The sequence below is a fragment of the Typopeltis vanoorti genome, chromosome 3 (genome assembly GCF_054136105.1).
Source record: "Typopeltis vanoorti isolate ZY-2024b chromosome 3, IOZ_Tvanoo_1.0, whole genome shotgun sequence".
NCBI classification, from domain to species: Eukaryota; Metazoa; Arthropoda; class Arachnida; order Uropygi; family Thelyphonidae; genus Typopeltis; species Typopeltis vanoorti.
In genome coordinates, this window is record NC_143551.1 from 129,077,251 (window position 1) to 129,099,013 (window position 21,763).

Sequence of the window (21,763 nt, forward strand, 5' to 3'; positions counted from 1 at the left end):
TTGATCTGGAAAAGGCATACGACAAGGTGCCAAGAGAGAGAGAAGCTATTCAATATGCTACAGTTATATGGTGTCAATGGAGCATTATAAAGTAATACTTAGTCGTTATTTGAGTTGTAAGTCAGCAGTTAGAATTGAAGGAAGTACAGGAAAATCGTTTAATGTTAAATCTGGTGTAAGACAAGGATGTACATTATCCCCTCTGTTATTCATTATCTATATGGATCACATTATGAAGGAAAGTGGTATTAAACATGATATCAAAATTGGAGATGTTAATGTCAGCTCTTTGCTTTATGCGGACGATGTTATACTTATCAATAAATCCGCTACGAGTCTGCAAGACTCCTTGTCTAAATTGAATAACTGTTGTAATAGATATGGTATGAAGGTCAGCAATAAAAAGACAAAGACAATGAAAATAGGCAGAATTGTTGAAAATGTCAACTGCGATGTGGACGGAGAATCTGTGGAACAAGTAAAACATTTCAGCTACTTAGGCATGATTTTTAGTGAAGATGGTAAATTAAATATGGAAATAGACAACAGAATCAAGAAAGCTGGTATGGTAGGAAGTGAACTGAATAAATTCATATGGAATAAGAGAGAAATTAGTCGGAACACTAAATTAGCTGTATACAAGACAGTGTTCAAACCAGTTTGAACTTATGGATCTGAGAGATGGATCAGAAGTAAAACACTTGACCATACACTAGAGACTGCAGATATGAGAGTCATGAGAAAGATTAGGATGAACTGATCACATGAATGGCAATATCATATTAAAAATGAGGATATTAGGAAAGAACTTGACATTGTAAGCATCCAGGGATGCATTAGCAGAGCTAATCTAAGGTGGTATGGTCATTTAAACAGAATGTGCGAGGAAAGATTGACAAAACAAGTGTTCTCTGCCAGGTTGGCAGGAAAACGACCCAGAGGAAGATCAAGATATAGGTGGATTGATACGGTACAAAATGCCTTAGACGATAGAAATATAAGATCTGATAATGTTGGAGTCTTGACAAGTAACAGACTGATTTGGAGTCAAATCAGTCTGTTACTTGTCACTATCAGTCTGGATAGAAATCGAGGTATCTGTTACTATCATTCTGGATAGAAATCGAGGTATCTGTTACTATCAGTCTGGATAGAAATCGAGGAAAATTGTCGATAGGAATTAATAATGATGTAAATATTTCATGTAGTACATACCTGCCATGTACCCTTGAGGGTACATGGCAGGAATTTGATGATGATGGAATGTTTAATAAAACTTACGACAAGAAAAAGGATCAGAACAAGAAGAAACAGGAAAGAAAGAACTTGTTAATCAAAATATTAATAACAACAAGATATGTCAATTAAAATGTAAGAAAAAAGAGATGATATGGTATGGTGATTCAATCTTAAAATTTGCACTTGCCAAAGGAGTCACTAATTCTAATTTCCCAGGGGCAAAAATTAAAAACATGACAAACTTAATTGAAAAACAGAAAAGAAAAGTAAAAGAGAGATAGTTCTGGTCGGTACTAATAATTTAAGTAGCACCAAATATAGTATAAGAGAGGATATGAAAGATCTGTTGGAAGAATCAAGAAAGAAATGTGAGAGAGTACTGAGTTAAGGACAACAACGATAGCAAATGATTCCATGTGCAGTCTGTGTAGAAGAAATAAATGCGAGTTTTTAGATGTGTCGAGTGTATTTGATGGAAGAAAAGACTTGTATAAGAGAGAGAGAGAGATGGGCCTTCACCTGAACTTATTTGGGATCAGGAGCTTAGAATTACTTATTAGTATGAGACCTAATGCAGAGAGTCAGGGAAACTACATCATTAAAGACGGATTGGAAAATATGTGTGTGAAAGTTCAGCTATGGTGTGGAAAAAAAAAAAAAGGGTGGAAAAATATGCTTTGGATTCGAACCATTCCCAGAGTATGTCTGCAAATGGAAAAGAGAAAGTTTGTATATTTATTTCATATACAAACACAAGTGGTAGAGCATTAAGTAGGTGGTACAACAAAAATAAGATACATTACAAATGAGACAACTTAAAATTGGTAGGTGATAAGCTAGGTGGTAATTTTTTATGTGTACACACAAATGCCAGGAGCATCAGAAATTTATTGAATACAATGAGGCTTAAGATTGTTAGCATTAGTGAAACCTGGCTATCATAATCAGATATGGTAACTGGGATCGAGTACAATGGGTATACTATTTTTAGGAATGACAGAAGTGGTAGGAGAGGGAGTACTACTAATGAAGACTTAAGTCGAGTTAACGTAGAAATGCAAGAAACAATGATAGTAGCAATGTCCCATGTAGCAGTGAGTTTGAGGCTATCTGGTGTGAAATGGAGACTAACAAAATGTAATATATGGTAGGGTTCTGCTACAGACCTGGTGGCTCAGTTGCAGGTAACAAAGAAATGCATTGCCAATTTAACCTTGTGGGTACTAAAGATTGATTGGATAGAAGAGAAATCTCATGAAAGAATGAACAGCAATTTACTGAACTGTTGCAAGGCAACTTTCTCAAAATAGCATGTGAAAGAAGGAACTCAAGGTCAAAGAGTGTTGGATTTGTTCATAGTGTCAGAAGGAATCTCTGTTAAGAATATGACTATATTACCACCAGTTGGTGACAGTGATCATGCCATGCTTTCTTGGGAAGAATCTAATTATATTGATGTTCCCATTAGAATAGGTTACATGCTGAATTACAAAGATGGAAATTATGATCAACTTGGGAGAATACTATCTTTGGTCCCATGGTATCAGTTACAGAATGGGAAAAATGTCAATACTGCATGGGAAATCTTTGAAAAAGTGTTTAAATGAGACAGTATCTGAATGTTTCCCTAGTGTTTGAAGAATAAATAGGTTGGGAATGAAACGGATGCACAATCTTATTAAGCAAGAAATCCACATAAAAATGATGTGGAGAGAAAGTTATGAAATATACAAAACTCAGGCCTGAAAAGTAACCAGTATTGTGTGGAAAGCTAAATCAGAAAAGAAATTGGCCATGCAAGCTAAAGGCAATCCAAAAGAATTTTATCCACGAGCAAAAGAAAGAATGAATGTGGAAGACTACCTTTATTGAATGCAGATGGCACTCTAGTGTCAGAAGCTAATGAGATTGTTCAGTTAATGAGTGCTCACTTTGCTAAGATATATCAACCGATGATGCAAATATAAGCAAAACAATCAGGGATGTTACTGATATCCAGTATTTACAAAAAGATGAATAGTTGGAAATCTTGGTAAACGAAAATGGCTATCGGTTTAACGTTAGTAAAGTCATGCACTTTGGCATGATGAGATTTTCAGTGGCATAGTATATTAGTGGGTTATGCCACAAGAAACTGATGAGGCTAGGGATCTTGGCATAATGGTGGATAGGAATTTGAAGTTGAAAGGTGACATAACAAAAGTTGCACATACAACTCAGAGGATAATTGCAATGTTGAAGTGAACCTTCACATGTAAGGAAAAGGAAGTCATTTTGCCACTTTATAAGGCTTATAAAGATTTATTGTGCACAGATTTGGTCTCCTGGGTTCCAAGGGGATAAAGAAGCTGTGGAAAGGATACAAAGAAGAATTACAAAGATTATATCCGGATTATGGGATTTAGATTATGAGGACAGATTGCAAATATGTGGATTTCAGACTCTGGTTAACAGGAGAAACAGGGGTAATATGATAGATGTCTATAAACTTTTGAATGGATGTTATAGGATATTGTCTGATGAAATTTTTTGTTATATGGAAGGTGGGGAGAGAACATGGGGTCATCTGTGGAAGTTAAATTTGTTCGCAGTCAAGAAAGAAAGGGCTAAGAGCTAGGATTTTCTCTCACAGAACAGTGCATGAGTGGATCTATGTTAATGAATTTAAGGGAGGATATGACAGCTAGTTTGGGTGATTTATAGCCTCCCTCGATGTGTCTTTGACTCCCAGGAGGTCTCAGATGATGATGATGATGATGATAATAATACTGTAGTTCTCCGTGTTCCTTCTGAGTCAAAGCTCTTACATGTATTATCATCTCCTAAGTCAAAACTGCCCGAGTGCTCTCAACAATTGGCGGCATAAAGGGCACCTCATTTATAGACTGGAAATTATCACTACATCTAATATTGTTGTGCCGCAAGTCTCTTCTATCAGGTGCTACTTAAGGCAGTTATCTCTCAGTTGTATAAATTCTCTTTCTCTCATTTTGCAAATATTCTCCTCTCTCTCTCTCCAGATGATAATCTTGCTCAATGTTGGTGTTGCACCACCTTACCTCAGTCCTGAAGATATTTTCAGGCACAAACTTTGTTTGCTTACACTTGGATAAAGGATTAAACTAAATTTATTATAATCTTGCTCGAATCTATAAGATTTATCTGTCTATGCAGTCCTCTCCAGATGATCTTAGTCTTTGGCACGACTCGGCTATTTATTTTCTCCTGTTAACACCTATCTTGCATTAAGCAGCCTTGAAACCTATTGCATGTATCACATGTGGTAGTAGCATGTGTGACAATTCAACCAAAGTAGGTTTTTACTCTGGTTGAAGTTATCATTTACATTCATGGGCAGTACTCCCCTCCTATGATGTCTGTCTTCGAATATGCTGAAAGAATCTCATTCTGTTCCTGCGATGATATCCTCCTCTATCAGTCAGGTCTCACTGATGCTATTTTTGTCTCAATACATCTACTAATGCTAAGAAATCCCCGTCTTTACTCTTGATATTTCTGGCATTAACGTGTACACATAATTACAAACCACCAAGCTGATGGTATTCAAGTAATTCATAAAACACGACAAGTTCAGATAGCTGGGGTTGATTCGTCAACCAAACCTCCCACTACTTCTACAGTTTCACTTTACTTTCTTTATGAAACTAGTCCCACCCCTGTATTTTCTCTCTCATTCTGTATTCACACTTTCACAAACCACCTGAACACACATCTTTGATTCACAAATTCACACAACTTTTCCAAACACCTTACATCAAATCAATTCAAATGTAATCCATCCTGCAAGTACAAATCCTTTTGATCATTACAGTCATCACTATCCCGTAACATCAACATAATGCCCACCATTTCTTCTTTTACATTACTCAATGAATGATTTGCAATCACATTTCCTCCTCAACCTGGCTCCTGTCATACTATAGCAGAATTTTACTCTTTTGCATTTTCTTCCTCTACCTTCTTCAATTCTTTCATATCTTTTCACAAACTAACTTAACTCCATTCTAGGCATTCATTTTAATCAAAACTCATATCATCTACTCATTTTACTTGCTTACATATAGTCTTGGGATGCACTAGATTAAATAAAAAGAAAAACACAGAAATAAGAGAATGATTACATACAAAAAACATCATGCGAGAAATAGAAGAATATCAGCAAAATTGGCTACACCACATAGGATTCCTTAACTAGCACTAGAATATAAACCTACAGGAAAAAGAGACTGTGGAAGTCCAAGATTATTCAGACGATGACAACATATAGTCTTGGTTATACCAATATAGTCACTCCTAGAAAACAAGCTTTTGTTGCTAATTCGTTCAGCTTGTCCCTAATGATGGAATCATCACAAGCCACTTTTCCTTTTTTACCTGTTCCTGCTTCCTTGAACCTTTATTTCTTCAAGTGTTTCATTTCCTTTCTTACTTTTCCTGCTATTTGCCAAGTGCATGTCTAGCTTCTCTAACTTGCATATGGTATTGTGAAGTACTCCCTGAAACTGCAAAATTTCCACTGTCATACTGGACTCTTCATTTTCTACTGCTTTCACAACAGATTTCACACACACACACACACACCTATTGCAATTTTTCATGCCAACACCTTCATTAATGTTCACATTCCTCTTAGCATGCACTATTATAATGCATACATTCCATACTGTCTTGTGCTTCATCATTCGAAATTCCTAATCCACACACACACACACTTCTGTCCCCATCTCCTTTTTTCCCACAAATTATTCATATTTATCAATGCATACATAATACACAGAATGAATTTTTTTTTGCAAATTTGAACAAACTTGCAGCATTATACCACACACACACACACACACACGTTTCAGCAGTGATGCAAGCACCTTCATTTACTGATAACTGCCTATGGAAACCCATCCCAATCATTTACCAATCTCCAAGGAAAAAATCTAGTTTTCACACTCTTACACAACTTCAAGAAATGATTCTTTGTTCTTCCCCCTTCTTGTCATATATTAAAAAAAATGTATCCACGTCCAACTTATAAAACACCTTTTGAAAGTTATGTTTCTGTCATATTCCTCTTTCCTGTCTCAAACAAAATTTGTAACCCACAAACTTCAATCTGTCCTCATAAGAAGTATACTATAGCTTTGTAACCACCTTGGTCACTCATCTCTGGATTCTCTCCACACTTCTTCATCCCAGGAGACTAAATCTGTGCAGATATCAAAGCATCATAAAGAGGGATAATAACATCTATGTGATCCTTTTTTTTGGATCACTTGGATGTTGTCCTACTAATTTCTCCACTTTTGTGATATATTCTGTGAACTTCAACTCTGTCAACTATTCCAGTGGTCCAGTTCTGTCAATGCAATGCCATTTCATCCCAAAATGTATCACTTTAGCTTTGTCATATTAAACCATTATTTATTCTTGTCCAACCTGACAGTTTATTTAAATCATCATGCATTACCTTTATTAACCTCCCCAGTTTTGCATCTTCATCATCAGCAAACTTGCATTCTATACCCAACTTCTGAAGGACATATGAGTGAAAATAATGTCATGAAGGTCAATGACCCTACAAGAAAAACCAGTAGTAATAGCATTCCTTGAATGGCTCTATGTATTTATTTTGAACTGTTTACTGGATTGAACCTGCTAATTAATTTATATAGACCTCAGGCAACTATTGTTATAAAATAATTTAACTGCAATAATATTAAGTTATAATTTTACTAAATTTTCCTTTCGTGCTTATTCAACATAAATACCTTTCTTTGCAAACACTGGAAATGCTTTACATTTTATATTTTAATTGCACTGTTTTTTTTTTCAAATTTATTATTATTATTTAGCATTTCATGTTTCAATTGTGTGTTTAGTTTCAGATCACTAAACTTCAAATTTTATTTTTATCTGTATTATTAGCTTGGATTATTTTCCAAATGGATTATTATGTGACTACCATTATCAACTCTTCCTTTTTACACATTCACTACTGCATACCTGCCATTGTGATTCATAGTCTAATTCTCAGTCACACAGATGAACAGGAAATGATTATCAGTACATGTTGACAAAGTTTTATTGCAATAATATATACGAGGTGTGACAATTTAATTCCCAGAATGCACCTATTAAAAAAAGGTACATTCGGAACTATACATTATTGGCTACTGTCACCTTCGAAGTAGTCCCCTTGTGCATTTATACAGTGGTTTAGATGGTGTTCCCATTTTGGAAAACAGGTCTGGAACTCTTTTTCCAGAATACTTGTGAATTCCTTTATCACGTGTTGGATATCAGAAATGTCAGAAAATCTTTGTCCTTTTAAATTGTATTCCCAAGGAATACAATTTAAAGTCATTCAAATCAAACGTAAACAAACTCTACCTTTCCCAACCCACTACCCATACATGGTACTAATGTACTGTAGGTTGACCAACCAACCAACCTCCTGTGTATGGGCTCAACATAAAATAATAAAAAAAAAAAAAAGTGCATTCTTTAATTCTGGAAACAGCCAGAAATCACAGGGAGCTAAGTCGGGTGAATAAGCAGGATGACCTAATTCGGTAATAAATTTTTTGGCAAGTGAAGTTTTGGCTCATCTCTCATGATGAGCGCACTACGGCTTGGCGCATTGTCGTGATGGATGATCCACTTGTCAGACCACAATTCAGGTCTTTTTCTCGGAACAGAATCTCGTAATCTTTTCAGCACCTCTAAATAGCACTGATGGCTGATCATTTGTCCCTGTTCAATGAATTCATAGTGGACTATCTCCCCTCGTGATCAAAGAAACACACCAGCATGGTCTTGAACTGTGAATGTGACATGCGTGCTTTTTTTGGAAGTGGCAAACTCGGGATTTTCCATTGCATGTTCTGGTGTTTTGTTTCGAGATCGTACTGGAAGCACGGGGTGTTATCACCCATAATTACTCTCAGAAACATGTGCTTATTTGCAGAAAGATCAGTTGCAACCTGAAGCAGGCACTGCTTCTGTTTCATCAGTCAAGATCTGAAGCACCAACTTTGAAGAAATCTTTCGCATACCCAATTCTTCAGTTAAAATTACCATGACTGTTTCTCGATTCATTTGCAATTCATCAGTCATTAATCGCACACTTAATCGTCTGTCAGAATGTGCCAAATCTCACACTCTGTGCACATTTATGTTCATCATTTTTGTTTTTGGCTGCTGACTTCTGGGGGTCGTTGTTCACATCTTTTTGCCCACTTTTGGATCTCTTATGCCACTCAAAGACACTCGACTTTTTCAGAGCATCCACACCATATGCCACTTTCAACAGCTCCAATGTTTCAGTAGCAGCTTTGCAGATTTTCACACAAAATTTGATGTTAAAACGCTGCTCCAAATTTTGATCACATATTTTTATGCCAAAGTTCACAAGCAGATCTCTATTGTTTTGGCAAGAGCCAACTAGCAAATGACTATCGGCTTGAGGTATACACGTGCATTAGCCCCAAAATGGAAAAACAATGGAAGTATTGTATCCAGCTATTCTAATTTTTAAATACAACACACAAAGCAATGCACAGTTCTCACTTTTATTAGGCTACTGATGTTTGGAATTATGGCTGAAGCAACTAAGGCTAGATCCGTATTATGTCAGTAAATTGCAGTCTTCTGACAAGTTTGCTTTTTTTTTTTGGGAACCATGCCACCTCCATATGAAACCAGTTATTTAATTTTCAGTGGAAAAAACTTTCATAAACTTCTGTTCCAGTGAGAGACAGAATCCAGATTTTCCAACCAAATAAATATATCACACATTGCATAATTTCAAGTTACCCTAATCCAATTATACATCTATGTAAATTGAACTATGATGTGAAAAAATATGCCACAGAATAATTTGTCAAAACTTTAATTAATATAATATCACAAATCAAAAATATAATTGAAATATTCACACAAATTATGCTTTTATAATACTCACCCCACCTGCTCTAGTCAGCTTACGATGAAAATCTTCAGTAGGATTTTGGAAAGTTAATTTCTCACAACGAATATTACATACTGGTGGTTCACTTAATCTCAAGAATAAATCATAATCAAAGCAAACTTTCTTAGGTTCCTCTTTATTCTTAAAATGCACCTCAATAGGCATTATAAATCCTGCATAACCAGATTCTGACACTTGATAAGGTGGCTCTTTGACCACTACAGAATGTAAAAAATAATATTTTCAAACATATAAATCATAACTAATAGATACATATATAAGAAAATTTATAAATATATACATGTGTGAGTCAGTACAAGTAGTAAAGTATCAATTATCGCAGTTAGAGTATGAATAATTTGCTATGTATGGTGCACAATATGCAAACAGAGTTTTCTATTCTATGAAGAGTCAGGCAATTTTATCTGAATAACATATATATTTAATTTTACTTTGCTATATGAGGGTGGTCTGAAAAGTTCTCGGCCTAACAATGAAAAAAATAATTTATAATTTCAAAATTATTTTTTAACATAATCTCCCTTAAGACTAATACATTTATACCAGCGATACTCCAGTGCCATTCCCCTCCATGTGAGGCACCACCTGGAGGGGAATGGCACTGGCCCTTTTCATTCTTCCTCTTTTTCTTTGCTTTTCTTCCCGTATTCTTTGCTCTACTTCTCCTGAGTCTTTTTCACTATCCTTTTTCCAGACCACCATCACTGGGATCCAATGCCCTGCTGCCGTGTTTGCCGTGCGGTGCGCCCCGTGAACATCTGGAAAGGGGGATTCTGGTAGTCTTGCACTACTTTGGCCCCTGTTTCAGCAAGACGGGCGGTCCTGGATGGCCCAGCCAGGATCAATCTGCTAGGGCTTGCCTGCAAGGGTCAACGATGTTGCAGTAAGTCTCTCACCACATGGTCCGGGATCAGGATCCTAGGCCTGCTGCAGTGCCGGTATAGCGTCCAGGGTAGCCCCTGGCGTTCCACTCCTGAATGCAGTCTTTGCTTGCTGGGTGGTGGGCATCCATGTGTGGCTCCGTGCTGGGTGGGGAGCTCTGGCGCCGAATTAAAAATTCCTTAAATATGAATTCTTCATCCTCAAATGTTTCAGGGACCCTAACAAAGTCCCAACCAAGTACTGATAATATAGACACAGCATATGGAAATAGAAGTAAGAAACAAAAGATATCGGATACTAACATAAATGTACCAACCTTTTTAATCATTCATGCAACAAGTGAAAAACCAATTGGGAAAATGTCACCCTTCTTTATCCAAAAAGGTTTAGAAGGACTGGCAGGACCTCCCAAAACTATCAAGAAATTGCATTCTGGTGATATCCGCGTGGAAACAATGTGCAAACAACATTCCGAGAAACTACTGAGAGCAACGACAATGGGTGGAATACAAATTGCAGTAACACCTCACAGAACACTCAATTCCAGTAGAGGAGTGATATCAGAATGGGATCTCTTTAATGTTACTGATGAGGAGATATGTTCAGAGCTAAAAGATCAAGGAGTGACGGGTGTGAGGTGCATCCTGATATGCAAGGATGGTCGCCTGGTCTCAACCAAGAACATCATCCTTACTTTTGATACACCTAGGCCTCTGACATCTGTAAAAGCAGGGTATCTCAGCTGTCCTGTTAGAATGTACATCCCTAACACACTAAGATGCTTTAAATGTCAAAGATATGGACATGCCCAAACTGCCAGTCGTGGTACTACTACCTGTGCCCAATGTGGTAGTAAAGAACATGATAATAAATCTTGCTGTGAAAAAAAAGCTAAATGTGTCAACTGTCAGGGAGATCATCCAGCATACTCTCTGCATGTCAGAAATGGAAAGATGAAAAAGAGATACAAAAAAATTAAAACAGAACAAAACATAACACATCACAATGCAAAAAGAAAGCTAGCCACCATTACACCTGTTCTACAATCCTCTTATGCTGAAAAAGTAACAATTAAAAAAGTGCCAACAGCAACTGAAACATGTCTATTCCACCATTTGATAATTTCACCATACCTGAACTTTATGATTGCAAGTGCTTCTCTGTTGAGTGCATTAATCACAAGACTTATGGCCTTACTCCAGAGACAACTTCAAAAATGGTCCCATTCAATGAAAACTCATCTGTCAAAAAAATTATGGTGGAGACTTCACTCAAAGATAAACCACCACACTCGCACAGAAAAAATGGATAGCTCGATACCCACTGAAAGCAAACTAAGCATACCAACTAACCCTAATACATTTGATATTTTGAACACTCTACCAGAGGAAGAGATGGACACTGGCCGTCCATACTTCCCTAAAACAGTGGATAAATATAAATCTGACAAAGGTAAGCCCTCAACCTCTCGAAAACCAGACAAGTCAATAAAATCAAGACAATAGAAAAATTTTTACAATGGAACTGTCGTGGGATCTGCCAGAATATTGACGATATCAAGATGTTGTTGCAGAGACACAAAGCTTTCTGTTTCTGTCTACAGGAAACTTACTTAAGACCCATTGAGGAGCATACCTTTAGGAATTTCACTGTTGTATGTAAGGATAGAACTAGAGATGGTCCTGCTCCTTTCCATCAAGTCCAACTTAATACTTCTCTGGAAGCAGTAGCGATTCGCTTCTCTGTGGTATTTCTTATTACAGTATGTTCAATTTATTTACCACCAAATGCCGAGTTAAATGAAATTGATCTTGATAACTTTATCTCACAACTGCCTGAACCCATACTTCTGATGGGTGACTTTAACGGTACCAATACTCTACGGGGGTAGTGCCAACACTAATAGACGAGGTCGAATCATTGAAAAAATTCTTGATAATAATAACTTTCCCTTCTAAATAATAAACAATACTTTCTTCCATATGCCTACCCACTCATATTCTGCAATTGATCTTACAATCTGTTCCCCTTCCATTCTTCCACTGCTCATGTGGGATGTTGAAGAGAACATATATGGAAGTGATCGCTTTCCTGTTCTTTGTACAATGTCTTCACAGGAACCATGTTCACCCACATGGATACCTATATGGAAAATGGACCAGGCTGACTGGAACACTTTCTCTCATCTTGCAAAATTTAATGCTGATGCCATCAGGTCAAACAACTATCAACGAAGCTGTAAAATATATAAAGAATGCATTATCCAGGCAGCAACAACCTCCATCCCAAAAACATCATCTCGATTTCCAGTCTATCCAAAGCCTTCGTGGAACCCAGAATGTCAGGCAACCAAAAAAGATCAACACAGAGCATGGAGCATATTTTGTAGATACCCCACCACATCAAATTTAATAACTTTCAAGCATGCTCGAGCCAAAGCACATTTTGTAAGACGTCTGTCAGAAACAATCATGGATCCAATTTACTACATCAATTAATCAAATGACCAGTCCAAAAATTGTATGGGATAAAATCCAGAAAATGAAAGGCAGATATAGTACACATTGTCCACCTTAGACTATAATGGAAGTGTTCTTGCTGATCCCAAAGCTATTGCAGATACTTTTGGGAGAAACATTTACTAAAATCTCAGCAACAGCTTCATATTCTTTGGAATTTTTAATACTGAAAGAGCAGCAAGAGAAACAAAGGCTTAATTTTTCTACCAACATTCTTCAGCCATATAATCAGCCTTTTGACAAGGAGGAACTAAAAAGAGATCTCCTACAATCTCACCCTAGTGCAGTAGGACCTGATGACATCCATTATGAAATGATAAAACATCTATCACCAGGAAAAGATCCTACACAAGCAAATAATTATCGACCCATTGCTCTGACCAGCTGTCTTTGTAAGATACTAGAGAAAATGGTTAATGTCAGATTTCTCTGGTATTTAGAAAGTAACAGTCTTCTTTCCAATACACAATGTGGTTTCCATAGACATCGATCAACTTTAGACCATTTAGTTCGGTTAGAAACTTGTATAAGAGATGCATTTCTGAAGCGAGAACATCTTGTCTCGGTTTTTTTTTGACATGGAAAAAGCTTATGACACAACCTGGAGATATGGCATATTAAAAGACCTCCATAACCTAGGTCTCAAAGGACACCTCCCTATATTTATTAAAAACTTTCTGTCCAGGCGAACTTTCCAAGTCAGAGTGGGAAGTACGCTATCTCCACCACATCTTCAAGAACAAGGTGTTTTCCCCAAGGCTCTGTCTTAAGTGTAACCCTTTTTGCTATTAAAATCAACTCAATCATTGAACAGCTTCCTCCCACTGTAGACAATGCTCTATATGTTGATGACTTCACAATTTACTGTCACTCACGTAACATGAGGGTAACTGCAAGACAACTTCAGCAAGCAATTGATCATGTCTCTCTGTGGGCTCTTAATAATGGGTTTAGGTTTTCAACAGAAAAGTGTCTGTGTACACTTCTGTCGAATACGCACTCATCACCCAGATCTTGAACTAAGAATGGGACCTACCATTATTCCAGTAACTACAGAAACCAAGTTCTTGGGACTCATCTTTGACAGAAAACTTACATTTCTAGCACACATTCGTCAACTAAGAGAAAAGTGCAAAAGAACTTTGAACCTCCTATGCACTCTATCCTCTACTAGGTGGGGCGCTGATCGAGCTTCATTGCTCCATCTTTATTGTGCACTTACAGGTTCAAAGCTGGATTATGGGTCCCAAGTCTATGGTTCGGCAAGACAGAGTAACTTACAATGGTTGGATTTCCTCCACCATCAGGGTATACGGATAGCTACTGGTGCCTTTTGCACCTCACCCACTTGCAGTCTCTATGTAGAAGCAAATGAACTGGCTCTATCACTTCGATGGAAATAGTTGTCTCTTAATTACACCCTAAAAATAAAATCTCTCCCAGATCACCCTACATGGAATAGTATCTTCTCTCTCTCTGCATTGGGAAGCTCAATATCACACACATCAAACTGCTATACATCCATTTGGTATGCGTATTAAAGAAACTGTGCAAGCTGTTAGTATAAATGTCGACAACATTAGCTACACTAAACATAACAGCATTCCTCCATGGCAGGTTTGCACACCATCCTGCAACCTCTGACTTTGTCAGCTACAGAAATCTTATACCCGATCATCCATTTACCTGCAATTGTTTAATGCACACAGAACAGCACATGCTGATTACTTATCTATACTGATGGTTCAAGAACTAACACCTCTGTTGGCTGTGCTGCTGTGTTTCCTGACATTATTATCTCAAATCAGATCCAACCACACTGCAGTAATTATACAGCAGAGTTACATGCCATTCAGCTTGCACTTGTACATATAAAAGAAAACTGCTACCAAAAGTGTATAATTTATACAGACTCATTGAGTTCTTTACAGACTCTCCTCTCCTATGTAATATCCACATCCAGTACTTTATGAAGTGCTACAGCTGCTTCACAAAATGAAAATCCTTAATTTCGATGTTGTTCTGCTGGATTCCCAGCTACATCAGAATCAAAGAAAATGAGGCTGCAGAAGCAGCTGCAAAATCAGCCCATACCTTCTCCACATACTATTTGACAGTTCCATATACAGACAACTTATAAGATCAAAGCTAATTGCTCAGTGGGAGTTAACAGGGCAAGAAACATCAACAAGCAAATTATATAACATTAAACCTGAAATTAAACACTGGCATTCTAGTCAATGTACAAAGAGAAGGGAGGAGGTTGTCCTTGCTGGGCTCCGCATAAGTCACAGTTCACCTTATGCATTCTCATTTACTGAGAGCTGATGACCCTCCCATATGTGAAAAATGCAATACACATCTCACTATTCATCATATTCTGGTAGATTGTCAAAAATTTACATGAGAGAGGAATGAAATTTTCACCTATCTAACCAAGCCATATACACTCAGGGAAATGTTAGTAGACTCAGGCAAATTGCATGATGTTTTTAACTTTATTAGAAAGAATTAATTTGTACAAACACATTTGACCATAAATTTGTTTATATGTAAATACTTTTTTTTTTGCTTAACTTTTATACATATATATTATTCATTAGGTTAAATCTGACCAATTATGTATTACCATGGGCCTTGATCTTGTATATTTGTTTTGTTAATATGTAAATACCATAATGCTAAACTTAAATTTTATGCATCAATGCTGTATAATAATTCCTTTCCGACTCTTTTAGTATTAGTATAATAATATTTGCTGTAATCTTACTAGATGTAGACACTGCTTTCCTTGACTTGTTTTGTATATACATATGTTAACCTATAGTTATCTATTTATGTACTGCTGAAACCTCTGCAGTAATTTTGTTTATATGTGGATACTGCATTACTTAACATACATTTTGTGTATGCATCTTATTTACCACTTTATTTTTCGAATAATCATGTAGTGCTGTAGGGCATCTTACCTATTTGTGTACTTTCTAGTAATTCTATTTATATGTATTCTAAATTCTGTTTATACTGCATTGTTAAATTTAATTTTCATCCATGCATATTGTATAATAATCCCTTTTTGCCTATTTTTGTATACTGCTATAAAGGCATCTATTATAATTTTACATGTATGTAGATACCGCATTCCTTGGCTTAGTGTTTCATATATTATGTATTAACTTATATTGTTAACTATTTTTGCACTATTTTCTTGAACTCTTATCCACTTGGAATCACCCATTTGTGGGTGATTCCCAGTAACCTCAGTAACCAATCCAGTGCCATTATCCCATCCCTGTAGTGGTTCTCAGTAAGATCAGCAAAATACCCCTCTACAGCTGCAATCACCTGTTCATTCAAAGAAAAACGCTGAACAGCGAGGAAGAGTTTTAGTTTTGGGAAGAGATAGAAGTCAGAGGGAGCCAAATCTGGGGAATAGGGTGGATGTTCCAACAATTCATACTGCAAATCCCTTAATTTTTCCATTGCCAAAACACCTTTGTGGGCAGGTGCATTGTCCTAATGAAAAATTATTTTTTTCTTCTGCAAACCGGGTCTTTTCTCACGAATATATTTTTCTACTCTGGTTAAAAGATTGGAATAATATTCACTGGTTATTGTTTTACCTCTTTCAAGATAATTAATAAACAAAATGCCTATAGCATCCCAAAACACCAATGCCATAATCTTTTCTGCTGATGGAACAGACTTTTGTCTTCTTTGGCACTGAACAACTGGCTTCTGTCCACTATTTTGATTGCCGTTTGGATTCTGGTGTGTAATGGTGAATCCAAGTCTCATCCATAGTGATAAATAGACGCACAAAATCAGTTTTATTTTTGTTAAAATGCTCCAAGCACTGTGTGGACAGACTTATGTGTTCGTCGAACATGTTGTTTATTATTTTAACGGTATAATAGAACACAGAAACTAAGTAAATAATTGATTTATTAACTTGATGCTGATATTTCGCTGGTATTATAACCAGCATCTTCAGAGCACAAAAACACTGTTTGTCACAATACGCGAGACTAAAACAACATGGTGTACATTAACAAAATTGTAGCAGCAACACAAAGACTAGAGTCCTGATTTTGGCGCCCTCTATCTGGAGAAAAAAAAAAAAAAAAAAAAAAAAAAAAACGCTATCATATATTGCTAGAGTCCTAGAAAAGTGCTAGTTTTTCCTTAATATGACTGTCTCCCAGATCTTCGGCAAGTTAATACAGCCATATTTGTTGAGATTTGGAGTGTGTTTTAGGGCTTCTGTCGCCTCTAAGAACAATCTCTCTGATTTATATGGGTTTCTGTGTAGTACTTTTGTGTTTTTCCAGTTGATCCTGTGTGCAGGGGTATCCAGAGCATGGTCTGCTAGGCCCGACTTCCCATAATGATATTTCCGGACGTATCGTTTATGTTCGCTGATGCGGATATTCACAGTTCTTCCTGTTTGACCGTAGTAGGCTTGATTGCATGAGCAGGGTACTTGGTAGACTCCTGGATGTGATAAAGGAGGAATGCTGTCCTTGGGTGAGCGGATGAGGGTGGCTAATTTGCTACATGGTCTGAATGTAGTGCGTAGTTTATGTTTAATGAGAATTCTTGAGATCTTTTCGGATGTGCCTTTAATGTAAGGGATGGTGACTGTTTTGTTGTAGTTCTCTGTGGTGGATGGTGGGAGGGGTTTCTTAGGAGTGTTTAGTATTTTGTTTATTTTTTTGTGGATTGTAGCCGTTGGCCAAGAAGGTGTGGCGTAAGTGAGTCAGTTCAGCAGTAAGAGCCTTGTCATTTGAACAGATTGCTCTCGCTCTATGGGTTAGCGTTTTTAATATGCCATATTGTTGAGAAGGATGATGGTGTGATTGTTTGTGTAAGTATCTGCCTGTATGTGTGGGTTTTCTGAAAACTGAAAATGATAAGGAACCATCTGGGAGACGTGTGATGAGTGTATCCAGGAAGGGCAGACAGTTGTTGGCTTCCGGTTCCATAGTAAAGTGGATTTTTGGGTGTTGGCTATTTAAATGTGCTAAGAATGTTTTCAATGTCTCAGGGCCATGTGGCCAAATGGCAAGCACATCATCAACATAGCATAGCCAAAGTGTTGGTTTGAGAGTGGCTGTATTGATTGCTTGTTTTTCCAGGTGTTCTATGTAAAAGTTGGCTAGGGGGGGAGAAAGGGTGGGGGAGCCCATGGCTGTCCCATCAATTTGTTTGTATATTTTCCCTTTCCATGTGAAATATCCTGCATGTATTGTGAATTTGAATAGTTCAAATATATCAGGGTGGAAGTGTGACTTCAGTAGATTGAGGGTTTCTATTAGTGGTACATTTGTGAATAGTGAAGTGATGTCAAAGCTTACTATTAAGTCTGAGCTTTTTAGGGTGAGGTGTTGTAAGATGCTTTTTAGGTGTGCTGAATTTTTGATAAAGGAGGGAGAATTGTTAGTGAGAGTGGCTAGTAGCTTTGCTAAATATCTAGCCAGTTTGTATGTGGGACTATTTATACTGTCCACAATTGGGCGTAGGGGTGTGCCTGGTTTGTGAATTTTTGGTGATCCATAGATCCTCGGTGTTCTAACATGGAAGGGTTTGAGTTTGTTAACTGTGTCTTTGGGCCAGGAAGTGACTTTTTTTAGTAATTTTCGTGCCTTATTCTTTTGTGTGTTGGTGAACATCACTTAGAGAACATCACCGACGCAACGGCAAAAAAAGAATTCGACAGAGTTAAAAACCGGCACCAAAAGAAGTTCGAAAATCTACAACAACGGAACACCATACAACGACCGCAATTACAACAAGACCTCGTCGTTGTGAATCTATCGTCACTCACCTTAAGCAAAGAAGCCACAACTGCTTTAAGTCGAGGGCACAACTTTGCCGTAACTCCCAAGCAAGTTCCAAAAGCCGAAATAATGGCGTCCATCGAACGAGGAATTTACGACCTGCCTCCAACAATAGCTAACAACATACGTTTAGATGTGGCCAACATCCTAATCAAGTCCAAGCCTCCAAAAAGTAATATCCCACATAAGGAATTCATTGCTATAAAAGAGCTACACAACAACAGCCAGATTACCATAACAAAAGCAGACAAAGGAAATGCAACCGTGGTGATGGACACAACTGAATATGAAAACAAAATGCACACACTATTACAAGATCAGTCAACATACAAAATTATAGATCGCAATCCCACCAACACACAAAAGAATAAGGCACGAAAATTATTAAAAAAAGTCACTTCCTGGCCCAAAGACACAGTTAACAAACTCAAACCCTTCCATGTTAGAACACCGAGGATCTATGGATCACCAAAAATTCACAAACCAGGCACACCCCTATGCCCAATTGTGGACAGTATAAATAGTCCCACATACAAACTGGCTAGACATTTAGCAAAGCTACTAGCCACTCTCACTAACAATTCTCCCTCCTTTATCAAAAATTCAGCACACCTAAAAAGCATCTTACAACACCTCACCCTAAAAAGCTCAGACTTAATAGTAAGCTTTGACATCACTTCACTATTCACAAATGTACCACTAATAGAAACCCTCAATCTACTGAAGTCACACTTCCACCCTGATATATTTGAACTATTCAAATTCACAATACATGCAGGATATTTCACATGGAAAGGGAAAATATACAAACAAATTGATGGGACAGCCATGGGCTCCCCCCTTTCTCCCCCCCTAGCCAACTTTTACATAGAACACCTGGAAAAACAAGCAATCAATACAGCCACTCTCAAACCAACACTTTGGCTACGCTATGTTGATGATGTGCTTGCCATTTGGCCACATGGCCCTGAGACATTGAAAACATTCTTAGCACATTTAAATAGCCAACACCCAAAAATCCACTTTACTATGGAACCAGAAGCCAACAACTGTCTGCCCTTCCTGGATACACTCATCACACGTCTCCCAGATGGTTCCTTATCATTTTCAGTTTTCAGAAAACCCACATACAGGCAGATACTTACACAAACAATCACACCATCATCCTTCTCAACAATATGGCATATTAAAAACGCTAACCCATAGAGCGAGAGCAATCTGTTCAAATGACAAGGCTCTTACTGCTGAACTGACTCACTTACGCCACACCTTCTTGGCCAACGGCTACAATCCACAAAAAATAAACAAAATACTAAACACTCCTAAGAAACCCCTCCCACCATCCACCACAGAGAACTACAACAAAACAGTCACCATCCCTTACATTAAAGGCACATCCGAAAAGATCTCAAGAATTCTCATTAAACATAAACTACGCACTACATTCAGACCATGTAGCAAATTAGCCACCCTCATCCGCTCACCCAAGGACAGCATTCCTCCTTTATCACATCCAGGAGTCTACCAAGTACCCTGCTCATGCAATCAAGCCTACTACGGTCAAACAGGAAGAACTGTGAATATCCGCATCAGCGAACATAAACGATACGTCCGGAAATATCATTATGGGAAGTCGGGCCTAGCAGACCATGCTCTGGATACCCCTGCACACAGGATCAACTGGAAAAACACAAAAGTACTACACAGAAACCCATATAAATCAGAGACATTGTTCTTAGAGGCGATAGAAGCCCTAAAACACACTCCAAATCTCAACAAATATGGCTGTATTAACTTGCCGAAGATCTGGGAGACAGTCATATTAAGGAAAAACTAGCACTTTTCTAGGACTCTAGCAATATATGATAGCGTGTTTTTTTTTTTTTTTCTCCAGATAGAGGGCGCCAAAATCAGGACTCTAGTCTTTGTGTTGCTGCTACAATTTTGTTAATGTACACCATGTTGTTTTAGTCTCGCGTATTGTGACAAACAGTGTTTTTGTGCTCTGAAGATGCTGGTTATAATACCAGCGAAATATCAGCATCAAGTTAATAAATCAATTATTTACTTAGTTTCTGTGTTCTATTATACCGTTAAAATAATAAACAACAGCTCCAAGCACTGTTCAGAGATTTTCATGTGAGTGCATTTTGATCTGCTATGAGCAAGCATGGTACGCATCTTGCACAAAGCTTTTTCATTTGCGATTCTTGATGCAAAATATATCCTACACATTCTTTTGAATGCCTATAGTCTCAGCAATTTCATGCACATTGACTTGCCGGTCAACCAATACCATATCGTGCACTTGATCAATGATTTCTGGTGTTACACTATGAAGGCGAAGAGTGCCCATAAACTTCTATGAACTTCGAATGAATTTCTTTTGGTGTTAAACCTTCTTTTACAAAGAATTTTATAAACTGCACAATATTCAATTTTATCCATTTCAAGGGATACAGAAAACACTTTTGCTTCAGACAGCTGCATATAACAAACTACTTGATAGAATGACTAGCAATTTCACATGGATGCTTATTTTCAGACCACCCTAGATATATAACTTTTCTAACAATCCTCTCATTTTCAGCAGCAAACTCTGATGACAACTGTAATTCAATTCTTTTGCAACATAATTTTTTTTTTTGATAAGAGAGATGATAGTAAAACTCTTTCTTGGTACATTTGTTGATCTTACCGTGTCATTATTTTCAGCTATGAAAATTGTGTCTTAGCAAATTCTAACAGTCACCAAAACCAGAAGCAATACATCACTCAAACTAGCAGACTTAGTTGTCTGGCCCAGAGAAACTCCACAGGAAGCATGATATATATATCAGACTTCATTCTAAGCTTACCCCCCCCCCCTGCACAAGTATCTAAAATTCCAAGTCAGACTACAAAGTATGCTTATTTATTTGTATATTTTTTGTATTCGTTTAGTTTCAATGTTTACTTAAATATTTTTGTATTCTGTATAATGCCTTTAACTGCAGAAAATTTTAAATTACTACTGTGCAATCTTATCCCCACCCCACAATCACACACATTGCATATTCTGTGTCACGCTGTACGTTAAAATGAAGGGTGAAATGTTATTATTATTCCGCCAAGCCAATTCATTACAGCAGTGTTTCCCCTACTTTCAGTACCTGCATACCTATAATTCTTTTAAACTTTTAGTAACACTTGTATCCCCCTGGCAAAGGCAATCTGGGAAAAGTTATAATAGTATTTTATTCAAACACATTTATAGAGGTATTTATTTTTTTAACATC

General features: G+C 37.2%; 1 protein-coding gene across 1 annotated transcript in view; it reads right to left on the minus strand.

Annotated features, from left to right (window-relative positions):
* The window catches only part of LOC150108561 (protein ENL-like), a 188,152-nt gene that overhangs the window by 115,074 nt on the left and 51,315 nt on the right, over positions 1 to 21,763 (minus strand). The window contains exon 3 of the mRNA XM_090415996.1: positions 9,218 to 9,441. Coding sequence (XP_090272122.1) covers positions 9,218 to 9,441 — 224 coding nt within the window. The remainder of the gene's footprint in view (positions 1 to 9,217; positions 9,442 to 21,763) is intronic.